This window comes from Dipodomys ordii, unplaced genomic scaffold, assembly GCF_000151885.1.
Source record: "Dipodomys ordii isolate 6190 unplaced genomic scaffold, Dord_2.0 Scaffold123, whole genome shotgun sequence".
Taxonomy (NCBI): Eukaryota; Metazoa; Chordata; class Mammalia; order Rodentia; family Heteromyidae; genus Dipodomys; species Dipodomys ordii.
Genome location: NW_012267339.1, coordinates 628,458 through 654,408, shown reverse-complemented (window position 1 = coordinate 654,408; position 25,951 = coordinate 628,458). Strand labels below are relative to the sequence as shown.

General features: G+C 37.3%; 1 protein-coding gene across 2 annotated transcripts in view; it reads left to right on the top strand.

Annotated features, from left to right (window-relative positions):
* Klhl8 (kelch-like family member 8) overlaps positions 1-25,951 on the top strand; it is a 52,181-nt gene that overhangs the window by 17,967 nt on the left and 8,263 nt on the right. For both annotated transcript variants that reach the window (XM_013029852.1, XM_013029853.1), the window contains exons 3-9: positions 129-480; positions 11,099-11,647; positions 14,087-14,273; positions 18,860-19,003; positions 20,281-20,392; positions 25,124-25,292; positions 25,497-25,656. In XM_013029852.1, the coding sequence (XP_012885306.1) occupies positions 268-480; positions 11,099-11,647; positions 14,087-14,273; positions 18,860-19,003; positions 20,281-20,392; positions 25,124-25,292; positions 25,497-25,656 (1,534 nt within the window). In that variant the 5' untranslated portion in view covers positions 129-267. The remainder of the gene's footprint in view (positions 1-128; positions 481-11,098; positions 11,648-14,086; positions 14,274-18,859; positions 19,004-20,280; positions 20,393-25,123; positions 25,293-25,496; positions 25,657-25,951) is intronic.

Genomic DNA, 25,951 nt, shown 5'->3' with positions numbered 1-25,951 from the left:
GCATTAAAAACTACAAAGTTTTTTCCCCAGTAATGATTGATTATGCATAAATTGTATTAGTTATAGTTACTAATGATTTTTCTCCCTTTGGGTTTGTCTTTATGTGTTTTGTTATTTTTCAATTTCAGCAAACTATACAATGGCAATTGAGGGAATTTTAAAAAATAAAGTTTAGTGGCTACATCTGCCTTCTGTCTTCGCAACTGTTTATAAAAGAATAAATGGGATTCTTGAGGAAAGACCTATATTAAAAGAATAGTCTTGCAAATGGCTTCAGAATCTATGAATGGGAAACAATCTAGGAATCACTGCCCAAAGGGGAAAAGGCAGCAACACCAGCAAATAAAGAACAGGTCTTCAGTTAGTGATTGTGGTGGTGAAGACTCCTTTGTCTTTGAAGCAAATGAAGCTTGGAAAGATTTTCATAGTTCTCTTCTTCGATTTTATGAAAATGGAGAACTCTGTGATGTCACACTAAAGGTAAGACTGCTTTTTGGTTTACTTCATCCTCTTCAGTGTTATGAAAAATGAGGATTGCTCTTCTTGTACAAGGCATAGTTTTGGTGCTATGCTTATTTTATTGTGGTCAAAATGATTTCAATATCAGTCCTCTTTTTTTTTTTTTGTCTCGCTATATAACCCATGCTTATGATCCTCCTCTCCACAGACTTCCAAGTTCTGGGATTATAGACATGCATAGTTCAGTCCTTATTTTATTGAAGAGGAATCTGTTTTTATTTTACTATAAGGGAGGATAAATGAAGAAAGACTAGCATAAATTAGTATAGTTAGTGTTGGTAATCATTCTTACAGAATTAATGTGAAACAATCCTAGAATGAACAATAGGATTGAAAAGAATAAATTGACATCAGATAAGCTTTTAACTTGTACATTTAAATTATCCTTTTATTTGATAAAAAATCAAATATTCTTGCTTGTTTTCCAGGCTGAGCAGTTTTAATGTGTCTCCATATTTTCATAATTTATTTCTTTATGGTGCTATTATCCACTAGTGAGCTTTGAAAAATTTATATGTAGAGTACATTTAGATTGTGATGAAAAGTATTTAGAGAACTTTGTAGTCTTTAAATCTGTTTTTAAAGCAATTTTATTTTCTTATTTTTTTGTATAATATTTATTATTGTTTGGAGATTGATATGGATCCAGTGGTGCATTTTCCTCTTAAGTTTTGCCACTTTAGGATTGTGTATATTCTTCATTCCACTCCTGATCACAGAAGTTCTTAGAGCTCACAATGTCATGATAATAATGAAAAGAATAATCAGAGAATCAGATCAGGGCATACTCAACAACAACAACAAAAAAAACTGAATACAGACTTTGAATTCCAGGCTCAGAATGTACTGGAATAGAGTATTAGTTAAATTGTGGATAATCTTTCCGTGTTCTTTTTTTTTGGGGGGGGGGGCGGTCCGGTCGCGGGGCCTGGGTACTGTCCCTCAGCTCTTCAGCTCAAGGCTAGTGCTCTACCACTTGAGCCACAGCACCACCTCCAGCTTTTTTCTTTTTGCTTATGTGGTGCTAAGGAATCGAACCCAGGGCCTCATGCGTGAAAGGGAAGCACTCTACCACTGAGCCACCTTCCCCAGCCCCCTTTCTGTGTTCTGTTTCTGTAAACTTTTAGTGTCTCAAGTATTTCTAGGTCATAATATATGGAGAAAAAAGATGTTAACTTCTTTGATCCATGTGGTATATTATGTTTAATCTCATACCATTCTGATTTTCACCTAGTATGAAATTGAGTAACCTACACTGGCTTTGGCAAAAAGAAAAGAAATGTAAAACAAATTATTGGATCTGATAACTTATTTAGCATACCAAGAATCCTGTGTAAAACATTTAAACAGTATTAATGATTTAGTAAATTTTGAAGTTAGCTTTTAGGTAATCTTATGAGCTATTGCATATAAACATTCTTAAGTGAAGAATAAGGATGTAGCCATTTTAGATGAGGTTAGAGGATGTCCATAGTTTTGAAATGTAAACTCCAAGAGAATCTGTAAGTGGAAGACTGAATATACTGTGTTTGAAGTAGAGGCAGGGTCACCTAAGAATCACTGGGAATTGACCCTCATTTTTAATTCCTCCGTTGCAAAATTAGAATTACAATTAGGTTTTGATGAGAAATCAGTTAATATAAAGTTCTACAACAGTGGTTGGTATATATTAAATAGTAATTTTGACTGTCATTATTGTATATACTATTAATTATTCAAAGAATACCAGGTACTTCTGTTGTGGTATAGTCTATGCCTATTCATTAGAAAGGATTAAAGTATAATAATTCAGCCGTCTATTATTTTTAATTTAAATTTTATTGTAAAGGTGATGTACAGAAGGATTATAGTTACATAAGTAAGATAATGAGTACATATCTTTTGAACAGTCTTATCCCCTCCCTCATTTTCTCATACTTCCCCACCCCAGGCCCACCTTCCCCCCTAGTTGTAAAGTTCATTTCCAACATAGTGTCTACTTAGTATCACTGTTGAATTGGTTCACCCTTTGTTCCACCATTTCTGTGATTCTCCTCCCCAGATCAGATGAACTTACATACAAGACAAAGAATATATAAATCAAAGTGGCAACAGGGAATAAACCAAAGGAAAGACAGAAAGAAAAAGAAATGACTAAAGAGTACAATAAAAAAACCTCTTGTTTTCATTTCTTGGAGTTCATTTCAATAAACATCAGTTTGTGTGGTCATAGGCATATAGCCCTAGAGCCATTGTGATCCCCTCTTTTGTTCTCACTGTGCTATGCTTAGAGTGCTGTTTAATTAGTCATGTCCAAGTATAATTATTTGTCTTTTACTATCAATTGGATTAACTTGTAGATTTATAGACATATTCTAGTTATTACAAATGAGGGGAACCACCCAGCCTATATTTCTTTGGGTCTGGCTTACTTTACTTAATATAATTTTTTTTACAAGTCTTTCCATTTCTTTACAAATGAGGCAATGTCATTCTTTCTAATGGAAGCATTTAATTCCATTGTGTACATATACCACATTTTCTTGAAAATAATTTGGGGTTTTTGTTTACTATTATTACTATTATTTTACTGGTCCTGGGGCTTGAACTCTGGGCCTGGGTGACGTCTCTGAGCTTCTTTTGCTCAAGGCTAGCATTCTACCACTTGAGCCACAGTGCTATTTCCCAGACATCTATTATTGAATTTGTTTCTTAATTCAAAGTTAACATTTCTTCTAGTTTCAGAATTTAGTCATCACAGCATAGCTAATATAGTGGTTTACTTAAGCACTTTCTAGATTCATACTATATTGAAGATTATTTCTGTTTATAGAAATTCATTTTTAGCATAATTCCTTTGATTATTATTGTGTTTCATACAAATAGTCTAGAAAGTTATCTCAGAATTCATTGTAAATATACAAAGTAAAAATAAATTCACTTAAATATTCACTAAAGTTTTACCTAGTAAGTGGAGAGGATGAATAAGTGTGGATACTGTACTGTATTTGCTGTTGAGGGACTTTTGAAGTCTAGCCAGAATTAGGCTCATTAACACTGTATAGTGGTTTGTCATTTTTGTAGTACTTTTATGTAAACATAAGAGAGGGTTCATTAATTGTGTCAGAAGATGATTGGAAAGAGTATGTGGGCTGGGAAGGTGGCTCAGTGGTAGAGCTCTTGCTTTGCATGCCGGAGGCCCTGGGTTCGATTCCTCAGCACCACATCAGCAAAAGAAAAAAGCTGGAAGTGGCACTGTGGCTCAAGTGGTAGAGTGCTAGCCTTGAGCTGAAGAGCTGAGGGACAGTGCCCAGGCCCAGAGTTCACGACCAGGCACCCCCCCCCCAAGAAAAGAGTATGTTACCTTCAGGTCATTCTGTGGAGAAGAGAACTTGTTTATATATTATGTTTGTTAGTGAAAATAATTTATCTAATGGCAGTTGTGAAACTATATACAGCAAAGCTTTTAAAAATTTCATGTTTGGGTCTTAGAAATTGGATTGTGGATGTCATACATGCTGAGCACAAGTTCTACAACTTCTATCCCCAAAAGTAGCTGCTGCTGGTTGTTTCTTGGGAGGGACATGAGGAGTGGTACTAGGTTTGAACTTAGGGCCTTGCATTTAATAGGCAAAATTCTACCACTGAGCCACATCCTAACTCCTTTCTATACCAGCTCTTGAAGTTATCACTGGATATATCTCATTTATATTATTTAGCTTCTCTTTGGAGAATATTTCTATGATTTTTTAAAGCAGATATTTGTAGGACCTAGTACTGTTTCCGAGGTTTAAAGTAGTATGATTACTTGTCAAGACTTCCAACTGACCAGGTAAGAATAAGTATTCTGAAAAGTTGAGGGAAACAATTGGTAAACTGCTTTATAATATACTTCCTAAGAAGTAGAAATTACGACTTTATTACCTTGTAACAGTGAGCTCCTGACCTAAAAGTAGGCTGTCTTAGGTCTTAGTCCATTTGTGCTGCTGTTATTTTTAAGTTCTTTCTTTCCTTTCTTCCTTTCTTCTTTCTTTCTTTCCTTTCTTTCTTTTCTTTTCCTTCCTTTCTTTCTTTCTTTCTTTCTTTCTTTCTGTCTGTCTGTCTGTCTTTCTTTCTTTCTTGTACTGATATGAGGGCTTGAAGTCAGGGCTTGTGTTCTTGCTCAGCTTTTTTTTTTCCAGAGAGAAAGAGATCTACTTTTTCATCTGTACCTCCAGTCTGGCATTTTCCTGGTTATTTGGTGATGGAATCTTGTGGATGTTTCTACCCTGGCTGGCATTGGACCTTGATCCTCCTATCTCACCCTCCTAAGTAGTTAGAATTATAGCCCTGAGTGCTGGGAAGGTAGTTTAGTAGTAGAGTGCTTGCCTTGCATGCATGAGGCCCTGGGTTTGATTCCTCAGCACCACTTAAGCTTATAAAAAGCCAGAAGTGGTGCTGTGGCTCAAGTGGTAGAGCGCAGACCTTGAGCTGAAGAGCTCAGGAATAGCACCCAGGCCCAGAATTCAGGCCCCACCACTGACAAAAAAAAAAAGAATTACAGACCTGAGCCATTGGTACCCGGTTCTATTTCTCACTGTTTTGAAGGCAGGAAGATCGAGGTACCAGTAGTGATATCTAGTGGGGCTGATCTCTTTCTCTGCTTATAAGGTGGCAACTGCATCATCCAGAGAGGTGAACAAGGATGATCTGTGTCTCACATAGAAAGCAAAGGGTAAAAAGCTCTAAATTACTTCCTAGAGTATGTGGCACCCGACCTAGCTCCCAATAATCTTATATACCAAAGAGGAAAAGTATAGAAATACCAAACTTAAAAAAAATAAAGAATAAGCTATTTGGCTGGGAAGGTGGCTCAGTAGTAGAGTGCTTGCCTTGCATGCATGAGGCCCTGGGTTCGATTCCTCAGCACCACATAAGAAAAAAGAAAAAAGCCGGAAGTGGCACTGTGGCTCAAGTGGTAGAGTGCTAGCCTTGAGCTGAAATGCTGAGGGACAGCGCCCAGGCCCAGAGTTCAGGCCCCACGACTGGACCCCCCCCCCAAAAAAAAGAATAAGCTAGATGTCAGTGAATCCTAGCTGTTCAGAAGACAGATCTGAGGATTGCATTTTAAAACCAGAAATTTTGTCTTTTGAATATACAAATTTTTAATAAAAAAATTGTATTTACTTAGAATCATTCAGAATGTCAACAAAACAACTGCAACTTTTTTTTCAATTATTTCGTGTAAGCTATGTCAGACAACTGAAGATGAAAAAAACTACCGTTCTCATATATAACTTAATTTGTGCTGTGCACCAACAAGAACTTACCTTAAATTTCCATGCCAATTTACAACCCCCATACTGTACCAGGCAAGGTTAGTGGCTATTGAAAATACCACCAGAACAGGGCTATCTAAAGACACATCCAATAGTGTGTTAACTATACAAAAAAGGACACTGTACAGTTTAAACACAAATCTTACACAGCCTTACATTTCTATTTATATACATATATATTTACATTACATTTTTATTGTGTCTGAGAGAGAAAGAGAAATAGCCTCATTTAGCCAGGTGCTGTGGCTCACACCTGCAATCCTCGCTACTCAGGAAGCTGAGATCTAAGATTTGTTGTTCAAAGACATCCTGGGCAGAAGTCTGTGAGAGTCTTCACTCCCATTAACTACCCCCCAAAAGCCAGAAGTGGGGCTATGGCTCAAGTGGTAGAAGGCTAGTCTTGAGTGAAAGAGCTCAGGCCCTGAGTTCAAGCCCAGCACCAGTACCAAAAAAAAAAACCAAAAAACCCACATTTTAGTTTACTTGAATCAAGAGATTAGAGTTTTAGAGGGACAATGTCTTTTTTTTTTTCCGTCAGTCGTGGGGCTTGAACTCTGGGCTGGGTGCTGTCCCTCATCTCTTTAGTTCAAGGCTACTTGAGCCAAAGCACTACTACTCATTTTCTGGTTATTTATTGGATATAAGAGTCTCATGCATGGACTTTCCTGCCAGGCTGGCTTTGAACTGCGATCTTTGGATCTCAGCCTCCTGGTAGCTAGGATTACAGGTGTGAGCCACCAGCACGCAGCTAGGGGCAATATCTTTTTAAAATCAATATGAAAATAACATTCTAGCCATTAATGTATACAGTTACAGTGGGGAAATGAGTAAATAATGGTTTACTGGAAATTGAATTATATGGTGCTATTATGTCATAGACTGTTGGAAATATATTTAATAGAGTACTTTTACGTCTTAGATTTACAAAGAATTTGCCTAGAAACAATCCCACTAACATTTTCAGATATTTTTAAAGTATTTTCAGAGTCAGGCATTGGTGGCGTATGTCTGTAATCTTAACTACTCAGGAAGCTGAGATCTGAGGATTGCAGTTAGAAGCCAGCCCACTATGAAACCCTTATTTCTAACTAACTAGCAAAAAAAAGGAAAAAGAAAACAAAAGCCAGAAATGGAACTGTAGCTCAAGTGGCAGAATGCTAGCTTTGAGTGAAAAAGCTCAAGAACAGCACCCAGGACCTGAGTTCAAGCCCTAGGCCTGGCATGTATGTGTGTGAATATGCATGTGCGCGCACACACACACAGACACACACGCACACACAAGGATATTTTCAGGATCTTTAAACATTAAAAAATGTTTAATCGTAGCTGACGCTGATGGCTCATGCCTGTAATCCTAGTTACTCAGGAGGCTTAGATCTGAGGATTGCAGTTCAAAGCCAACCTGGGCAGGACCATCTGTGAGACTCTTATCTCCAGTTAACCACCAGAAAACTGGGGGTAGTGCTCAAGTAATAGAGCACTCACCTTGAGCTCAGGAACAGCACTCAGGCCCAGAGTTAAAGTCCCACAACTGACAAAAAGAGAGAGAAGAGAAAGAAAAGTTCAATTTTAGAGCCTGGGATTGTGGCTTAGTGGTAGAGAATGCTTGTCTAGCAAGCAGGGAAGCCCTGGGTTTGATTCCTCAGTACTCCATAAGCAGAAGAAGCTGAAAGTAGTACTGTGGCTCAAGTAGAGTACTAGCCTTGAGCAAAAGAAGCTCAGGGACAGTGCCTAGGCCCTGAGTTCAAGCCACAGGTCTGGCAAAAAAGCAAAAACGAATGTTTGATCTCAGATATGAGATCCCATTTTAGGGCTGAAGTAAATTTGAAAATATGCCAGACGGGGCTGGGAAGGTGGCTCAGTGGTAGAGTGCTTGCCTTGCATGCATGAGGCCCTGGGTTCGATTTCTCAACACCACATAAGCAAAAAGAAAAAAGCTGGAAGTGGTGCTGTGGCTCAAGTGGTAGAGTGCTAGCCTGAGCTGAAGAGCTGAAGGACAGTGCCCAGGCCCAGATTCAGGCCCCACGACTGGATCCCCCTACCCCCAAAAAAGAAAGTATTCCAGGCTTTATGTATGTATATGTTTTAGCTTTAGTCTTAATAAAATCTAAATCCTACCTGATCACTTCTAATTAAATAAGCCAGGAGCCAATGGCTGATCCTTATAATCCTAACTTAGTAGGCTGACATCTGAGGATCCTCTATAGGTGTGGACCCTTTTATTATGGTAGAGATTATTTAAAGATTATTATTGATAGTATCACTCAAACGCCATACAGAATTATCAGTGCAGATTGCCTCAAGTAGCTGATGAGAAGTGTATATGTCTCTCCATCATATACCAAATGATTTCTTAGGCCTTATATCACCTCTGGGCTGTATATCCCCCACTGCTGAGATCTCTTTTAAACATCATTTGTCAAATAATGAAACACACTATAAATTTATTTTGTAATTAAAATTATACAAAAACAGGAAAAGGTTTTTTTTGTGTGTGAATTTCAAAGCATTGTACCAGAGGGTTGAATTTAGTGTGTTCATCTCAGTGTTCAGTGCTTCCTGTTCAGTCTATCCTGTCCCATTCCATCTATTCTCTTCCTCTAGACTCACAGGAAAAAATTTAAAGTACTACTATCGTTATTATTATTTTTCATATGTTGTTGATTATATTGTGCCTGGAAAATTGGATTACTATTATGTTAAAAAGAAGAAACTGAGCCAAATGGTTCATGTAATCTTAGCTACTCAGGAGGCTGAGATCTGAGGATCATGATTCAAAGCCAGCCTGGGGAAAAGTCTGTGAGACTTTTTTTTTCTTGCTGGTTTTGAGGCTTGACATCTGGGTCTAGGTACTGTCCTTGAGTTTCTTTTGCTCAAGGCTAGTACTCTACCACTTGAGCCACAGCACTACTTCTGGCTTTTTCCGTGACTTAAATTGGAGAAAAATATCTCACAGACTTTGCTGCTCAGGCTGTCTTCGAACTATGATTCTCAGATCTCAACTTCCTGAATAGCTAGTATTACAGGTGTGAGCCACTGGTGTCCAGCAAGAACTATCCTTTTTTTTTCTTCCGGTCATGCATGGAGCTTCAACTTGGATCCTAGGTGCTAGCTGTCCCTGCGTATTTTTGCTCAAGGATAATGCTCTACCACTTTGAGCTGGGCTGGCTTTGCACTGTGATCTTCACATCTCAGCCTTCTAAGTAGCTGGGATTACAGGCTTGAACCACTAGAGCCTGGTCATGGGACTGTTATCTCCAGTTAAGTACTAGAAAACTAGAAGTGATGCTGTGGCTCAAAATGGTAGAGCACTATCCTTGAGCAAAAGACAGTGCCCAGGCCCTGAGTTCAAGCCCCACACTTGACAAAAGAAGAAGAAACTGGTTGTGGAGCTTAAAGATAGAATATTTTTCTAGCATGTTGGAAGCCCTGAGTTTAATCCTTAGCACATTAAAAAAATAAGTAGGAAGGGAAGAAACCTACACTCAGTACCAACAACTTTCAGATATAAAGTTTTAAATGTAAAATGTTAAACCATAAAGGTAGTAGAAAAAGACGAGGTAAATATTTAGGTAGAATGATTCCCCATTCCAATATGTACCTTAGAAAGAGATCAGAAAGGAAAGGGTTGTTTTGGATTGTGTGTGTGTGTGTGTATGTATGTGTGTGTGTATGTGTGTATAAAACTAGGTGGAATAAAACTAGTAAATTCTAAGAAAAGAAAGCAAACTATAAAGGATTTAAGTTTTGTATATGCATACTAGAATTTACATTGATATATTCTTAGTTCTCTAGGTAAGAATTACTGATGAGTACACATATTTACATTGGAGTATAAGGTGTGAACCAGTCATTTCTGGCCATTTTTTTTCTTCCAGTGATTAAGATGGATTAGGGTTAATTAGTTTTCTAAAGAAGTTAGAGAAAACATTTTGTTAAGTGGTTATGGGTATGTGCTAGGTTGCATTTCTAACGTATATGTCACTGATAAATTGTAAGGACAAGCACAAAGAAATGAATAAAGTCAACTTGAAATATATATGACAGTTGTCTAATACCCAAAATGTATGTGTTGTCACAATAAAGAAAATTCTGTAGTTTTAGGAGAAACAAAAGAACTGAATTAATTATTTAATGTTTATAAAAGAAAAAAAACATGTCTTAGTAAGTAAACACCCAAACTTTAACACAAATACTGTAAGTACATCTCAGATGGTTTCCTATCCCCTTCTTCTCCCACCCCTCTTCTCCCCCTCTCCCTGTCTTCCTAAAGCTCCCTCTCTCCTCCCTCTCTCTTCTCTCCTCCCTCTCTCTCCTACTCTCCCCCTCTTTGCCATCCCTCGCCTTCCTTTTCTCCCCTCCCTCTGCACCTCTCCTTCTCCCTCCCCTTCCTCTCCCTTTCTTTTCCTCCCTAAATTAGAGTTTCTGGATCGGGCTGCTCTCAATCTCGGAAGTCCTCCTGCCTCAGCTTCCCAGGTTCTGGGATTATGGGTATTTGCTATACACCTGGCTGTACCTATCCTTTATAGCATTGTTTCTATTTATAGTTTATGTAGGAAATAATGGGAATAAAGATCCAGTAATAACGAAGTATTTATAATGGTACACTATTGGGAACAGTCTTAATTTTTCAAGTTGACAAGAATTCAGTGTTCATTTTTAATGCTTTTATATGAAATGTTATCTCAAGGTAAACAAAATGAAAAAATTTAATCACGTTCATAATAAATATTAAATATTGAAATGTTTGCTCTTTGCTTTAGTTTCTGATTGATAAATGGTAGATAATAGCAGTACTTGTTGCTGGGAGTTGGTGGCTGAAGCCTATAATCTCACCTCAAGGCTGAGATTTAGGAATAAAGGTTCAGAATCAGCCAAGACAGACAAATTCACAAAAAACCCAGAGGTGAAGGTGGGGTTCAAGTTGTAGACAGTCAGCTGTGAAGGAAAGAGCTGAGTCAGAGCATGAGGCCTTGAGTTCTAAATCCCCAGTATTAGCACCAAAAAAAAGTACCTGTTCATAGGGTGTTTAGACAAAAGCGAATTGTTGAGTAGTTGTACAAAAAGCATAAATAGTTCTTGGCATATGATCAGTGCCAAATGATGTTTGTTGTTTTCTTTTTTGTTTCACATTAATTCACAAATGTTTCTTAGAGGAGATAATGTGAAAACTAACAGCAATACTATAAATTGTCTGGAGTTTTTGTCCTTGCTGCAAAACATGCTCTGTGCTGATCCAAGACTAGTTTTGATACTAAACTGTTTTGATTTCTTTTCAACAGGTTGGCTCAAAGCTAATCTCTTGTCACAAACTGGTATTGGCTTGTGTTGTTCCCTACTTCAGAGCCATGTTTCTCTCTGAAATGGCTGAAGCCAAACAAACACTGATTGAGATTAGAGATTTTGATGGTGATGCAATAGAAGACTTAGTGAAGTTTGTCTATTCTTCACGGCTTACTTTGACTGTTGACAACGTACAGCCTCTTTTGTATGCAGCATGTATTCTGCAGGTTGAACTGGTGGCTAAAGCCTGTTGTGAATACATGAAGTTACATTTTCATCCCTCCAATTGCTTGGCAGTAAGAGCCTTTGCAGAAAGTCACAACCGAATAGACCTAATGGACATGGCAGATCAGTATGCCTGTGAACATTTCACTGAAGTAGTGGAGTGCGAAGACTTTGTAAGTGTGTCACCACAACACCTCCATAAGCTTTTGTCCTCGAGTGATTTAAATATTGAGAATGAAAAGCAGGTCTATAGTGCTGCTATCAAGTGGCTTCTTGCCAATCCCCAGCATCATTCTAAATGGTTGGATGAAACACTTGCACAGGTAGGGCTGAAATAAGATTGTATATGGAAAGGAAAGATGATAAATGTTTTACTGATTATATAAAGTGGTTCATTTGAGGGAGTATACAAGCCATTAACATAGGTATAATGATGAAAATAACTTTATACCTTTCCTATTCATTTCCTATACTGTCTAAGAGAAATCTGAATTTGACATATCTTTTTGTTGTTGTTGTTGTTTGTTTTGGTTTTTGGGTTTTTTGCCAGTCCTGGGGCTTGGTGTGGGCACTGTCTCTGAGCTTCTTTTTCCTTAAGGCTTCTCTACCACTTGAGCCATAACACCATTTCTGGCTGTTTTGTTTATTTGGTACTGAGGAATTGAACACAGGCTTCACGTATGCTAGGCAAGCACTCTATCACTAAGCCACATTCCCAGCCCTGTTTGATTTTTTTTTTAAACTTGTGTGTGCCAGTTTGGGGGATTTACTGGGCCTGGGTGCTATCCCTGAGCTTTTTACTCAAAGCTGGTGCTTTCCCACTTGAGCCACTGTTCCATTTCCAGATTCTTTTGTGGTTAATGGAAGATAAGGATTTCATGGGCTTTCCTGCCTGGGCTGGCTTCAAACCACACTGCTTAGAACTCAACCTTCTGAGCAGCTAGGTACAGGAGTGAGCCACTGGCTCCCAGCTACATCTGAATGATTTAAATGAATATACTACTAGAAATGGTTCTAAGGCATTGGCTTTCCAGTAATATTTTAATGTATTATTTGGTAATATGAGTGCTTATTCCTAATGCATATAGATTTATTTTGGACTCATTAGACATCACTTTTCCATTTTCTCCCCTCATCGTTTCACTTTTTTAACTTCAAAAATGTGTTTTTTAATTACTAGTACAAAATTTTCAAGTGGGGGAGACTTGGATGAGGAAGTAATAACTATTTCTTTTAGTGTCTGTCTTGTTTTTTCTTTGTTTTCTCTCCCTCCCTTTTCCTTCCCTCTTCCTATTCTCTGCTTCTTCTGTTTTCCCTTGAAAGTTTTCTCCTTTCATTTATTCAGAAGTACAATGGTGGTATCTACAAGAGGAGTGTTATTACTCAGTTTTTACAAGATAAATGCTTTGTGAAAACCTTGTACTTGATAATATCAATTTTAATAAAAAATTTCTTAATAGTGTTATCAACTTTTACAGATAGTAAGTACAAGATTGCTTATAGTTACCAGTGTTACCATTTTAGATGTTTATAGGTAGAGAAATTAAATATATTCAAAGTATGATTATAATTATAATGAATTTTTTAGTACTACATTGAACCTAGGACTTCAAACATAATTGTCAAGTGCTTATTAGCACTGAGCCACATTGCCGTTTGTTTCATAGATTTTTTTATTTTTTAAAATTTTTTTATTATTCTTTTGTTTATTGGCACTGAGGAATTATACCCAGGGCCTCATATATGCTAGGTAAATACTCTGCTACTAAGCCACATTCCCAGCCCTGTTTCAAAGAATTTTTTTTTTTTTTGCCATCCCTGGGGCTTGAACTCAGGGCCTGGACACCATCTCTGAGCTTTTTTTGTGCTCAAGACTAACACTATCACTTGAGCTGCAGCTCCACTTCTGGCTTTTTGGTAGTTAATTGGAGATGAGTCCCACAGCCTCTTCTGCCTGAGCTGGATTTGAACCATGATCCTCAGATCTCTTACTTCTGAGTAGCTAGAATTGCTGGCTGGTCTTGAACTCAGAATCCTTCTGTCCCTGCCTCCTAAGAAGCTGGGATTACCTATGTCTGCCATCATGCTGGGATTGTTTTTATTTTTGTAGTATTGGGGATTAAATTCAGGGCCTTACACATGATGGACAAATACTCTTCCATTGAGCTATATCCCCTAGCCCTAGAGGAGTTTAAAACAGTCCAGGGCCTAGTAGCTCAAGCTTATAATCATAGTTACTTAGGAGGCTGAGATCTGAGGATGGAAGTTAAAGGTTAGCCTAGGCAGACAAATCAGATAAAAAGACTAATCTCCAATTAGTCTCCAAAATGCCAGAAGTAGAAGTATGGCTCAAGTGGTAGAGCCTTGAGAAAAAACTAAGCCAGTGTCAGGCTCTGAGTTGAAGACCTACTAGCAGCACACACACACACACAGAAATTTAAAGGAAAAAAAAAAGCTGGGTGCTGGTGGGTCACGCCTATAATCCTAGCTACTCAGGAGGCTGAGGTCTGAGGATCTTGGTTTGAAGCCAGCCCAGGCAGAAAAGACCCCATGAGATTTGTATTCTCAGTTAACCACTTAAAACCTGGAGTGGTGCTGTGGCTCAAGTGATAGAGCCCTAGCCTTGAGCACAAAGAGGTTCAGGGACAGCACCTAGGCCCTGAGTTCAAGCCCCATGTCTGACCAAAAACAAAAAGAAAAGATAGTAAATATGGAGAAGAAGCAATTGCTATTTAAATTAACACAGTTATTCATGCTCTTAGGTCCGTCTGCCATTATTGCCAGTTGAATTTCTTATGGGTGTTGTAGCAAAAGAACAGATTGTCAAGCAGAATCTAAAATGTAGAGATTTATTGGACGAAGCAAGAAATTATCACCTTCATCTGAGTAGCAGAGCAATACCTGACTTTGAATACTCTGTTCGAACCACTCCAAGGAAGCATACAGCTGGTAATTAACTACCCTTATTTTTCAGTTCTTTTGGGACCATAAAGGTTATTTATGTATGCCCAAACTTAACTGTAAGATAATTAGCATCTAATTGCCTCAAAGTAATAATTGGCAAGGAAGTATATATGTCTTTATATATATGTATATAATTTAGGTCATTGTACCAATTAAGGTAGTATTTTCCTCTCTCCCTTTTCCCCCCCCCTCCCTCTTTCCCTTTCTCTCCCTCCTTTCTTTTCAGTATCCTTTCCTCCCTCCCTCTCTTTTGAAACAGGGTCTCATTATGTAACTCAAACTGATCTCAAGCTGCCATAACTACCCAGGTGCTGGGATTACAGGAATGTACTACATACCTAGCTCCAGTAAGCTCTTCTTTTTTAAGTGTTGGTATTGGGGCTTGAACTCAGGACCTGGGCATTGTCTGACCCTTTTTACACAATACTGGTGCTCTCTGAGTCACAGTTCCACTTCTGGCATTTGGGTGGTTAATTGGAGATAGGAGTCTCATAATTTTCTTTCTGGGCTAGCTTTGAACAGTAATCCTCAGATCTCAGCCTTCTAACTAGCATTATAGGCATGCCCCCACAGGTGCCCAGCCAGTAAGCTCTTTAAAAAAGGCAAAACTAAACTAAACTAATCCTATACAATATGAAGAGACTACTTATATTTCTCTTCCTTTGGAGTCTTCATGATTCTTCTAGGCAGAATTAGCTTTTCTGTTAGACCTTTAGAGCACTTTGAATTTGTTTTACTATGTTGCATTGTAATCCATTTATTTGACATGTCTTGAGTTCTTCAAAGGTGTATATAATTATTTTGTTTTGATTTTTATCCTAGTTCAAGCCTGGTGCTTGACACAGATTACATATTTAAATGTATTTTTCCCCCTGTTGGTCATGGGGCTTGAAGTCAAGGAGTGGGATACTGTCCCTGAGCGTTTTTGCTTAAGGCTAGTGCTCTGCCACTTTGAGCCACAGTGTCACCTCCAATTTTCTGGTAGTTAACTGGAGGTAAGTCTTGTGGACTTTTCTGCCTGGGCTAGCTTTGAACTGTGATCCTTAGACCACAGCCTCCTGAGTATCTAGGATGACAGGTGTGAGCCACTGGCACCTGGCAATATTTTTTTTCAGTTTACCAATAAAGATATGAAACAAGTCTAACATATGTATAATGGACCATATTAAACACTTAGAATCTAGCGCTGCTATATTTTAGGAAGAATGTACATTTGCCTTTATTTTCCAGTCTTGAGGACTTTGTATTTCCCCAAGAAAATAATTGATGTTGTTATATTTTTTATATTTATAAAGAATAACATACTTGAGAAGTACAAGTCGATATGTCGAAAACGAACTTTACAACTTTGGTAGGGGAGGCGGGGAGGGTTGGGTAGGAGGGTAGGGGGAGGATGGGAAGGGAAAACAAAGGAGGAGGCTACAATGCTTGACAAGAACTGTACTCATTCTCTTGCCCATGTAATTGTAACCCTTCTGTACAGTATTTTCACAATAAAAAATAAAAATATAAAAAAAAAGAATAACATAAGGAATGAGAGACTATAAATAAGGCTGAGTTACTTAGCAAGAGAAATTCTGAGAGGGGAAAAACAGGAAAAGAGTGAGGGAAGGAGTGACATTGTAAAAAAAATAATGTACTTATTACCTGACTTAAGTAATGAGTAACAGGTAACTATGCTCTGTATGTTACCTTTATAACAATAAAAAAAATTAGAAGAGGAATTCTGAGTATGTTTGCTGCTAATACAGTTAGTAAGTAATGAGATCCATAAAATAACCTGACTTCAGCAACAAAAGGAAATACTTGTTTATAAATATGGTAGTTTTTTGTTTGTTTTGTTTGGTGCTGAGGATCAAACACATGGTCTATGTAAGCTTGGCATGCTCTTCTTATTTTTTAAATTTCCTTTATTGTTATTTAGAGGGGATATACTGTGGGGTTACATTTACATGCATCATATTATCTGCTTCCTCATTCACTCCAATTCCTCTCCGCCCCCCACCATCTCCACCCACGAGTTGCATAGTTCACTTTCATTAGTGCATTCCACTACTGTACTTTTCCACCCTTTTTCCTCGGATTCTGTGCCCTTTCCTCACCCTCCCACAGATGTGCATGTGAATGAACTGTATATAAGGTAAAGAATATAGAATCATCAGAAAAAGATAAAACAAATTAAGAAAAAAAGTTCTTTGTTTCCATATCTTTGGAGTTTGTTTCAGTATGTATATTATTTTATATACATATGAAGAGGTGCTTGGGAATGTACCTTTGTGATTCTCTCCTACAACTATCATCTTTCGGTCTCATTATATGTGAGTATCTAGAATGCTGTCTAATTTGTCATACCCTAGTACATTTTAGATCTGACTTTCACATATCAGGGAGAACATGATAGGCAAGCTCTTTTCAAATCCAGAATTTAAAATGTCAACAGTATAGATTGTATGATAGTATCCTAGACACTTATATATGTGGCATTACATTATTGCAAAAACATTAGTTGATTTTGACAAAGGAGTCAACCATTGGGAGCTAGATAGTGTTATTCCATTTATAGATGAGAAGACTTAGGTTAAGAGTATGCTAAGACCATACAGAAAAATAATAGAGAAAGGATTTTGCATCCTGATACTTTTATTTCCATTTTATTTTTTCTTTCATGTTGTGTTCCAAGATGACCCATAGCTGAAATATTGGTTTTACTTAAATAAAGACTATGATTACATTCTGGGATCACACTACCAGTAGCATCATTAAGTATCTGTAATTTAAAACATATTTTTCATTTTCAAGGTTTCAGTTTATTTATAAACAATTTGAAGGTCAGGGAAAAAGTCTGTTTTTTGTCCCTTGAATGCCTCATCTAGTACACACCAGGCATTATGCTAGTCCCAGTTAGTATATATATGCCTAATAGACATCCATTACCTAGTTAAGACTGGAGATAGTTGTCATAGAATAGAGTGCTAAGCGAATGACTATTGCCAAAAGTATTATGGGAACACCAAAGAAAGAGACTTGGAATACTGAACTAGACCATATATATCCTGAAGGGACTGCTGTGCTAAGGCTTTACCTTTTGTGCATATTCGATGCTAGGGATCAAACCCAGGGCCTTTATGAATGTTAGGTAGGCATTCTTCCACTGAACCACATCCCCAGCCCTCAGGTTTTATTTTGTAAGGCTTTTCAAAGTGGTAGAAGTGGCCAGTCTGTGTTTTGTGCCCTTAAGATGAATCTGAATCACAGTAAAGCTAAGTGGTTTTTCCTTTTTTTTTTTTTAGTTATATACAGCATGGAATTTATCATTTTCACTTTTTTTTTCCAGTTCTGGGGTTTGAACTCTGGGCCTAGATGCTGTCCCTGAGCTGCTTTTTTGCTCAAGGCGAGCATTCTACCACTTGAGCCATAGTGCCACTTCCAGCTTTTTTTGAGTAGTTTATTGGAGATAGTAGTCTCGCGGACTTTTTTGCCTAGGCTGGCTTCGAACCACAATCCTCAGATCTCAGCCTCCTGAGTAACTAGCTCATTTTCATCATTTTTAAATATATGATTAAGTGGTATTCACTTGTTTTTTAATGGAAGAAGTGGAAAGCTGTTGATAATCTGAAAGCAAAATATCTTGAAAATGATAACAGATGACAAGATCTTGCAATGCTATGACTAATAGCTGCTGAAGGCCTGAACTAAGATAGTAGCAGTGGTAATAGAAAGGCAGAGGTGTGACACTGCAGGAAAGGAAGAGATTTAGGTAGGTTAGAAGAGACTTTGTTTTGAATGTCCTAGATATGAGGCACCTATGGGACATGTGCCTTGGAAATGTAGATTGGAAGATACACAAGAAACTTACGTGAACTGAGAATGAAACATAGGTCAGGGTGCTGGTGGCTCATGCCTATAATCCTAGTACTCAGGAGGCTTGAGATCTGAGGATTGAGGTTCAAAGCCAGCCCCGACAGCAAAGTCTATGACATTTTTGCCTCCAGTTAACTAATAATAAAACAAAGCTGGAAGTAAAGCTATGACTCAACTGGTAGAGAGCTAACCTTTAGCATAAAAGCTCAAGGACAGCACACAAGCCCTGAGTTCAAGCCCCAGGACCAGCATACACACACAAAAAAAGAATAAAACATGAAAAGTAAAAAAGAAGGAACTATGTTAGGAAACAAAAGGAGACTTGGATATTATAGATAATAATAAAGTAAGGAATTTCCAAAAAGAGAAACCCAGCATTATTAACATTCCAAATATTACATTTGTGTTCAATAAGAAATGAATTGATTTATAAGTGGATTGAGTTTGTTAGGACAAACTACAAGAGCAGTTTTGCTGAATAAATGAAGATATAAACCATACTGTGTTGGGGTGTTAACTTATTATAAGAGATAGTCAATGTATCTTATTATTTGAAAAGTTCAACTAAAGGGGAGGAAAGAAAAATAGTTCTAGTAATTTCACACAGAATGTTATCCAATTCATCTTATCCAATTACTCAAAATTTTGACTGCTATTTTTCTACACTAAATAATAAAGTTTTTATCTCTATCTTGTGCCTTTAACTTTAGGTGTGCTGTTTTGTGTTGGTGGTCGAGGTGGATCTGGAGACCCCTTTCGGAGTATTGAATGCTATTCTATCAACAAAAACAGTTGGTTCTTTGGACCAGAAATGAATAGCCGAAGGCGACATGTGGGTGTAATCTCTGTGGAAGGTGGGTATATGACTACATAAAAGCAAATCACATGATTTCAGTATTCTTGTTATCCTATAAAGAAGAAAGTTGCTAAATTGTAAAAGTTGTAATATATCAATAAAAATATTTGGGTACTGGTTATTTACTTCCTTTGCGCCCACAGATATTCATGGTATAACTTGTTGAAAAGTGTATAAATATGGAGATGTATAGCAAGAAAAGGGATATGAGTTCAACTCTTCTGACAAGGTCTGGTGGTTCACATCTGTAATCCTAGCACCCAGAAGGCAGGGGCAAATGAGTTGCAATTTTAAGCCAGCCTGTACTATAAAGGAATACCCTTGTCTCTAGAAAAAGAAGAGCTAGATAGGAAGTTCAGTAGTAAAGCACTTGCCTTGCATGCCCAAAGGCACTGGGTTCAATCCTCAGTATTAAATAAATATGTAAATTCTGAATTTATATTTTCAAAAAAACCAGTCAGGGCTGGGAAGGTAGCTCAGTGGTAAAGTGCTTGCCTTGCATACATGAGGCCATGGGTTTGATTCCTCAGTACCACATAAGCAGAAAAAGCTGGAAGTAGCACTGTGGCTCAAGTGGTAGAGTGCTAGCCTTGAGCTGAAGAGCTCAGGGACAGTGCCCAGGCCCAGAAATCAGGCCCCATGAACAACAACAAAATAAAATAAATCAAAGTAAGGAAATATTTTTATTGAACTCAAATGACAAGTATATATAGCTTTTTTATTGCTATGAGATTTTAACTAAAAATGAATAGAAACATTTAAATATTATTTTTCCTGATTATGTAAGTACACAATGCTTACTGAGAGAAATATAGAAGAATTTTTAGAAAAAATTAAAAATTGTCTGTAACACAAGTACTTAAAAGTAGTTGTAATTAACACTTTAGTCACATAATATTTTCTCTGAGTATTTTTGTTTCATTTACAAGAAAATTGATTATAGTTAAGTTTTATATTTACATGTTATAAGCATGTTTCCACTTTAGTAAGCATTTTTGAAATCATGAATAATGATTTAATCTACTATGTAATAAAAAGTTCGGAAGCCCAAGAAATTAAGTGTTTGAAAGCAATTAAGTAACTATATATAGAATTGAATGTTAATGAAAACTTACTTTTGTTTTCATTTAACTACTGAAATGACATTGATAATATTGAACAAAATAGCAGTTATTAAGTCAATTTGTCATGACATTCTAGTTGTATATTATTTATATGCAAATAGCAGTACTATTTCTCTGTTTGGAATCACATGGGACTACTTTTATTTGACAGGTAAAGTGTATGCAGTCGGTGGACATGACGGAAATGAACATTTAGGTAGTATGGAGATGTTTGATCCTCTCACTAATAAATGGATGATGAAGGCGTCAATGAATACTAAGAGGTAGATAAGCATGGAAAGTGCCTTTTGGGTCTGAGGTGGGAAATTGGTTGTCTTAATATTAAAAGGACTTAACTTTTCGATTTTTCTTTTAATTTTAGAAACTTTACCTTCTTTGTTCTTACAGAAGTTTTATTTTTAAAGCATGGAATGTATTTTGGCATATAGTAATATTAGTTAAACAAAAAAATTTTTTTTGGGGGGGGTCTGGTCGTGGGGCCTGAACTCTGGGCCTGGGTGCTGTCCCTCAGCTCTTCAGCTCAAGGCTAGCACTCTACTACTTGAGCCACAGCGCCACTTCCAGCTTTTTTTCTTTTTTTTATGTGGTGCTGAGGAATCGAACTCAGGGCCTCATGCATGCAAGGCAAGCGCCCTACCACTGAGCCACCTTCCCAGCCCTTAGTTACAATTTTTACTTAAGCATTGATTGCTTTTTCCTTCTTTCTTTTTGCCCTTCCTGGAGTTGAACTCAGGGCCTTGAAGCAAACATTCTACCAGGAGCTCTGACCCCAACCCTTTTCTTCTTTAGTTGTTTTTCTAGAAGGGTTTCTCTTCTTAGCTAGGCTTCCTGTATGCCATCACCCCTGGCTAACTTTTTTTGTCCTAGCTGGCTGGAAATGGATCCTTCTGCTATCTGTTTCCCAAGTAGTTAGGATTATAGATATGAGCCATAATGCTGGACTAGCATTGCTTAAAAAAATAATTTAAAAACCCTTTTTGTTTGAAGCATTGCTTTCAGAAAAGTTGCAAAAATAGTAAAGCTTCTATGTACTAGTGGTTCTTAGCAAAAATAATTTCTATCCTCTATGAGACATTTTACAGTGACTGAGGATATTTTTTGTTGTCACAGTTTAAGGGTGGGCATGTTGCCAGAAGCAAAAGATCTTATGATGTACAGGACAGCCCGAACTATCCGACCCCAAATGCCAGTAGTGTCAAGATAAAGAATAGATACCTTGAACCTACCTTTCACCCAGCTTCCTATATGCTAACATCTTACATAGCCAGCATAATGATTAAAATTAGAGTTGATGTAGTACTGTTAATTATTCTGTAGATAATATTCAACTTTTGCCTATTTCCCCGTGTATGCTTATATTTCAAATTGTTTTTCTTGTCTGATTCTGTTGGCTTATAATACAGTATGAGTAGTAGCAGAAACAGATTTGTTTTGCTTTGTTTTTGTCCCTGGTTTTACTGGAAATGCCTCTCTTACATACAACAATGAATTTAGGTCTGAAGTACACACACACACACACACACACACACACACATACACACACGTTTAAAATATTGTTCATATAGTTTTTTTTTTGGTGCCAATACTGGGGCTTGGGTACTGTGTCTTAGCTTTTTCACTCAAGGCTAGCACTCTATCACTTGAGCCACACCTTTACTTTTGACTTTTTGATGGTTAATTGTAGATAAGAGTCTTAATAAACTTACCTAGGCTGACTTCAAACTGTGGTCCTCAGATCTCAGCCACCTACATATCTTGAATAGGCATGAGCCTCCAACACCCAGCTTCTTCACTCATTTTTTTTTTTTTTTGTCCATCGTGGGGCTTGAACCCTGGGCTTGGGCGCTGTCCCTGCGCTCAAGGCTAGCACTCTACTGCTTGAGCTACAGCGCCACTTCCGGTTTTCTAGTGGTTTATTAGAGATAAGAGTCTCACAGTCTTACCTCCCTGGGCTGGCTTTGAACTGTGATCCTCAGATTTCAGCCTCCTGAATAGCTAGAATTACAGGTGTGAGCCACCAGTGCCTGGAACCTGCTTTTTTTTTTTAAGTTTTTATTATTATAAAGGTGATGTACAGTGGGGTTATAATTACATACATCTGGTAAAAAGTACATTTCTTTTTGGACAATGTCACCTCTTCCCTTGCTCTCCCAGTTTTTCCCTCCCATCCCCATTCATAAGTTGTATAGTTCATTTTCTATCCTGTTCAACAATTTTTTTCTTGGTAGTACTTGAGATTGAACTCTATCTCACCCTTGCCTTGCAAGCATTCTACCACTTGAGCCATGCCTGCAGCCCTTTTTGCTTTGAGTTTGTTTTTCAGATACTGTCTCTAGCGTTTTTCTTTGTTGGTCTTGAACCATGATCCTCATATTCCTAACTGGGAATTACAAGTTCGCTTCACCACATTGTAGCTTAGTGGAAGAATGCTTGCCTATCATGTGTGACGCTTTAGGTTCAACCCTCAGTCACAATGGCACGTGGGTATATTGCAATTTTCCTTTTTTTTTTTTTTTCTGTCAGTCATGGAGCTTGAACTTTGGGCCTGAACACTATCCCTCAGCTCTTCAGCTTAAGGCGAGCGTTCTACCACTTGAGCCACTGCACCACTTCAGGTTTTCTGAGTAGTTTATTGGAGATAAGAGTCTCATGGCCTTTCCTGCCCCATCTCGCTTTTGAACCACTATCCCCAGATTTCAACCTCCTGAGTAGGATTTTACAGGCGTGAGCCACCGGTGCCTGGCGCACTTTTCTATTCTTAGTTAACTTGACAAAGAGTTTTTTTCATGTATTGAAATATGAAAGACAGAAAAATAGGAATTAGAAGAGAGCTATGCAGCAGAGAACTGTTGTCTTTTTTATGAGAAAATACTAGGGGGAAAATTAGTACTGAAAAATGCTATTACCACTTATTACCTATAGATGACATTTTAATACTTCAATAAGGCTTGCTTTATACTACTTGATAACTACAAATTTGTGTGTGTGTGTGTGTGTGTGTGTGTGTGTGTGTGTGTGTGTGTGTGTACCAGAGGTTAAACTCAGAGCCATGCTTCTATTCTAGCATTTTACTGGTTAATAGTTATGGAATCTCACATACTTCTGCTTGGATTGGATTACACTCTTAGCCTCCTGAATAGATTTATAGTCGTGAGCCATTGAACACCCAGCCCAAAGAACATTTTTATTACCATGTCTCTTTATCATAATCTTTTAAGTTGATTTTTAGTTAGAAATTGAATGAAACTTTTCTTACCAAAATAGCAGTTGAATTTTGTTATTCTTTTAAAATCTTGAGCATTTATATTAGCTATCCAATCTTTTGGTATGTGTTTTTTTGTTTTGTTTTTTGTTTTTGTTTTGTTTTTGTCAGTCATGGGATTTGAACTCTGGGCCTGGGTGCTGTCCCTGATCTCTTCCGCTCAAGGTGAGCGCTCTACCACTTAAAGCCACAGTGCCACTTCCTTAGTATGTATTTTGACATAATTTTTTTCATGTAAACTCAGCATGCTGAACCCAAGTTCTTTTAAGTTTTTGACTCCAATGTGTAAGAACCTCTGCTCTAATCACTTCTGATTAGATTAGGCTAGAACATCTTTTTTTGCCATACAATGCTAATAATGTCATCTTTTTCTGTGGTTTGTGAGGGAGAGAGAACTATTAAACATTCTTCCTAACCTAACACAATTATGTCATAGAGATGGTGTCACATGTTTACACTGATTTGGAAGTTCCTAACTAGAGGATAAGAGACTGTCCTAGGACACTGATATACATAGTGTTAGGATCTCTGGAATACTCACATTCTTTGCTACAGACTTGAGTGTTCCTGTTCTGAAAGTCTGAAATTGAGTTTGCTTTATAATGAGAATTTTTTATTGTTAGCTTTCAAAATGATTCATATTTTGAAACACTTTTTAGTTTCAATTTTTTGGATTAGGGGTACTCAGCTGATCAGTAGTTATTCCAAACTCCAGAATTTGGTTTCAAATTATTTCAGATGATGGATAATCAACCTGTGAGAATACTTAGCATTAGATACGAGCTAGGCATTGTTAAAGTTGAGGCTTTGCCTCAAATGAAGAAGAAATAGTTGAGATTTATAAGGTGCATTATTTGGCAACCAAATTAGTGACAGATAATAGTTTTTAAAGAATTCAATATTTTATTGCTGCAATGTATTCTTCAAGAAACAGACTTTTCTTCTGATCACAGTAGTAATCAGTTAGCTTTTTATATGGGCTAACTTTCCACAAACAAAATCTTTTCTCAAAAGAAAAGATTAGTTAGCAGCTGGTGCTTATAAAGGTTGTAAAAGAAAAAGTGACTATTCTCTTATATGATAGTATAGTAAAACCCTGCAACAAAATGAGCTGAATTGAGTTACCTCAATTCAGAATGAAAGCTGGCTTTTGACCTATACAGCAGTTGCAACTGTATATTTACAAATGGAATATTCTGGATTCCTTTGTGCTATTTCATTGGGTTTTACTTTATTTGATCTGAGTGTAGAAGGGGTTTAACTCACTGGTAGAGTGTATGCTGAGCATGCAGAAGGCCTGGGTTAAATTACTAGCACCAAAACAAAGGAACTAACAAACAACAACAAAGAAAGCTTAAGGCAAGTTTAAAATAGCTTGTGTAGGGAAGGAAAAAGAGAGAAGGGGTGACACTCCAAAAACAAATATACTCATAACCTGGCTTACAAAACTAATCCCTCTGTATATCACCTTTATAATAACGATAAAAATCTAAACACAATACTTTGTGTAGGCTGAATACTGTACAACTTTAAGCGAACTATTCACTCACAGTTAAGATATTTTGGTAACCATAGTGCCACCTCTTCAAAAGCTTTGATCAGTCTACAATGAAAATAAACTGTACTCTTTGACGATTACTATGATAAATGACTTACATTAGTATATTTTTCTTTGCTACTTTTTTCCTGGAAAGAAACTTGGATGCTGAAAGGTATCTTATTGTTTTTGCAGACGAGGAATTGCCTTAGCCTCCTTAGGAGGCCCAATTTATGCAATTGGAGGGTTAGATGACAATACCTGCTTCAGTGATGTGGAGAGATATGACATAGAATCTGATCAGTGGAGTACAGTGGCACCAATGAATACTCCCCGTGGAGGAGTGGGCTCTGTGGCTCTAGTTGTAAGTTGTACAGCAACAAAACACTTGAATTGCATTTCATCACATCTATAATAAATTAAAGAATGGTCTGATACATATTCTTATCACCAGCCTGCAGATTCTGCCATATATTTCATGAAATTCTACTTTCTTACATATTCTATTGTTATATAAATCCATTCAAAATCTAATGTGATATGTTTTGCTCATTTTTTCTCCATTTAGAACCATGTTTATGCAGTGGGTGGCAATGATGGAGTGGCTTCCTTATCTAGTGTGGAGAGGTATGATCCGCATCTGGATAAATGGATAGATGTTAAAGAAATGGGTCAACGAAGAGCAGGCAATGGAGTTAGTGAACTTCATGGCTGTCTATATGTTGTTGGTGAGTGGATGGTATTTCTCTGGTTTAATATATCAGGATATGCGATGAAAAATGTCATAATGCAACTCAATAACAAAGATTCTACTGCATTTACCCTTTAGTAGAGTTAGTCCTGAGATGTTTTGAATTCTTAAGGTCAACATTTATGGTGTTAATGCTTTTTTATTTAAAACTTTATTTTATATATATATATTTATTGTGAAAATACTGTACAGAGGGGTTACAATTACATGGGTAAGATAATGAGCACATTTCTTATCAAGCATTGTAACCTCCTGCTTTGTTTCCCCTTCCC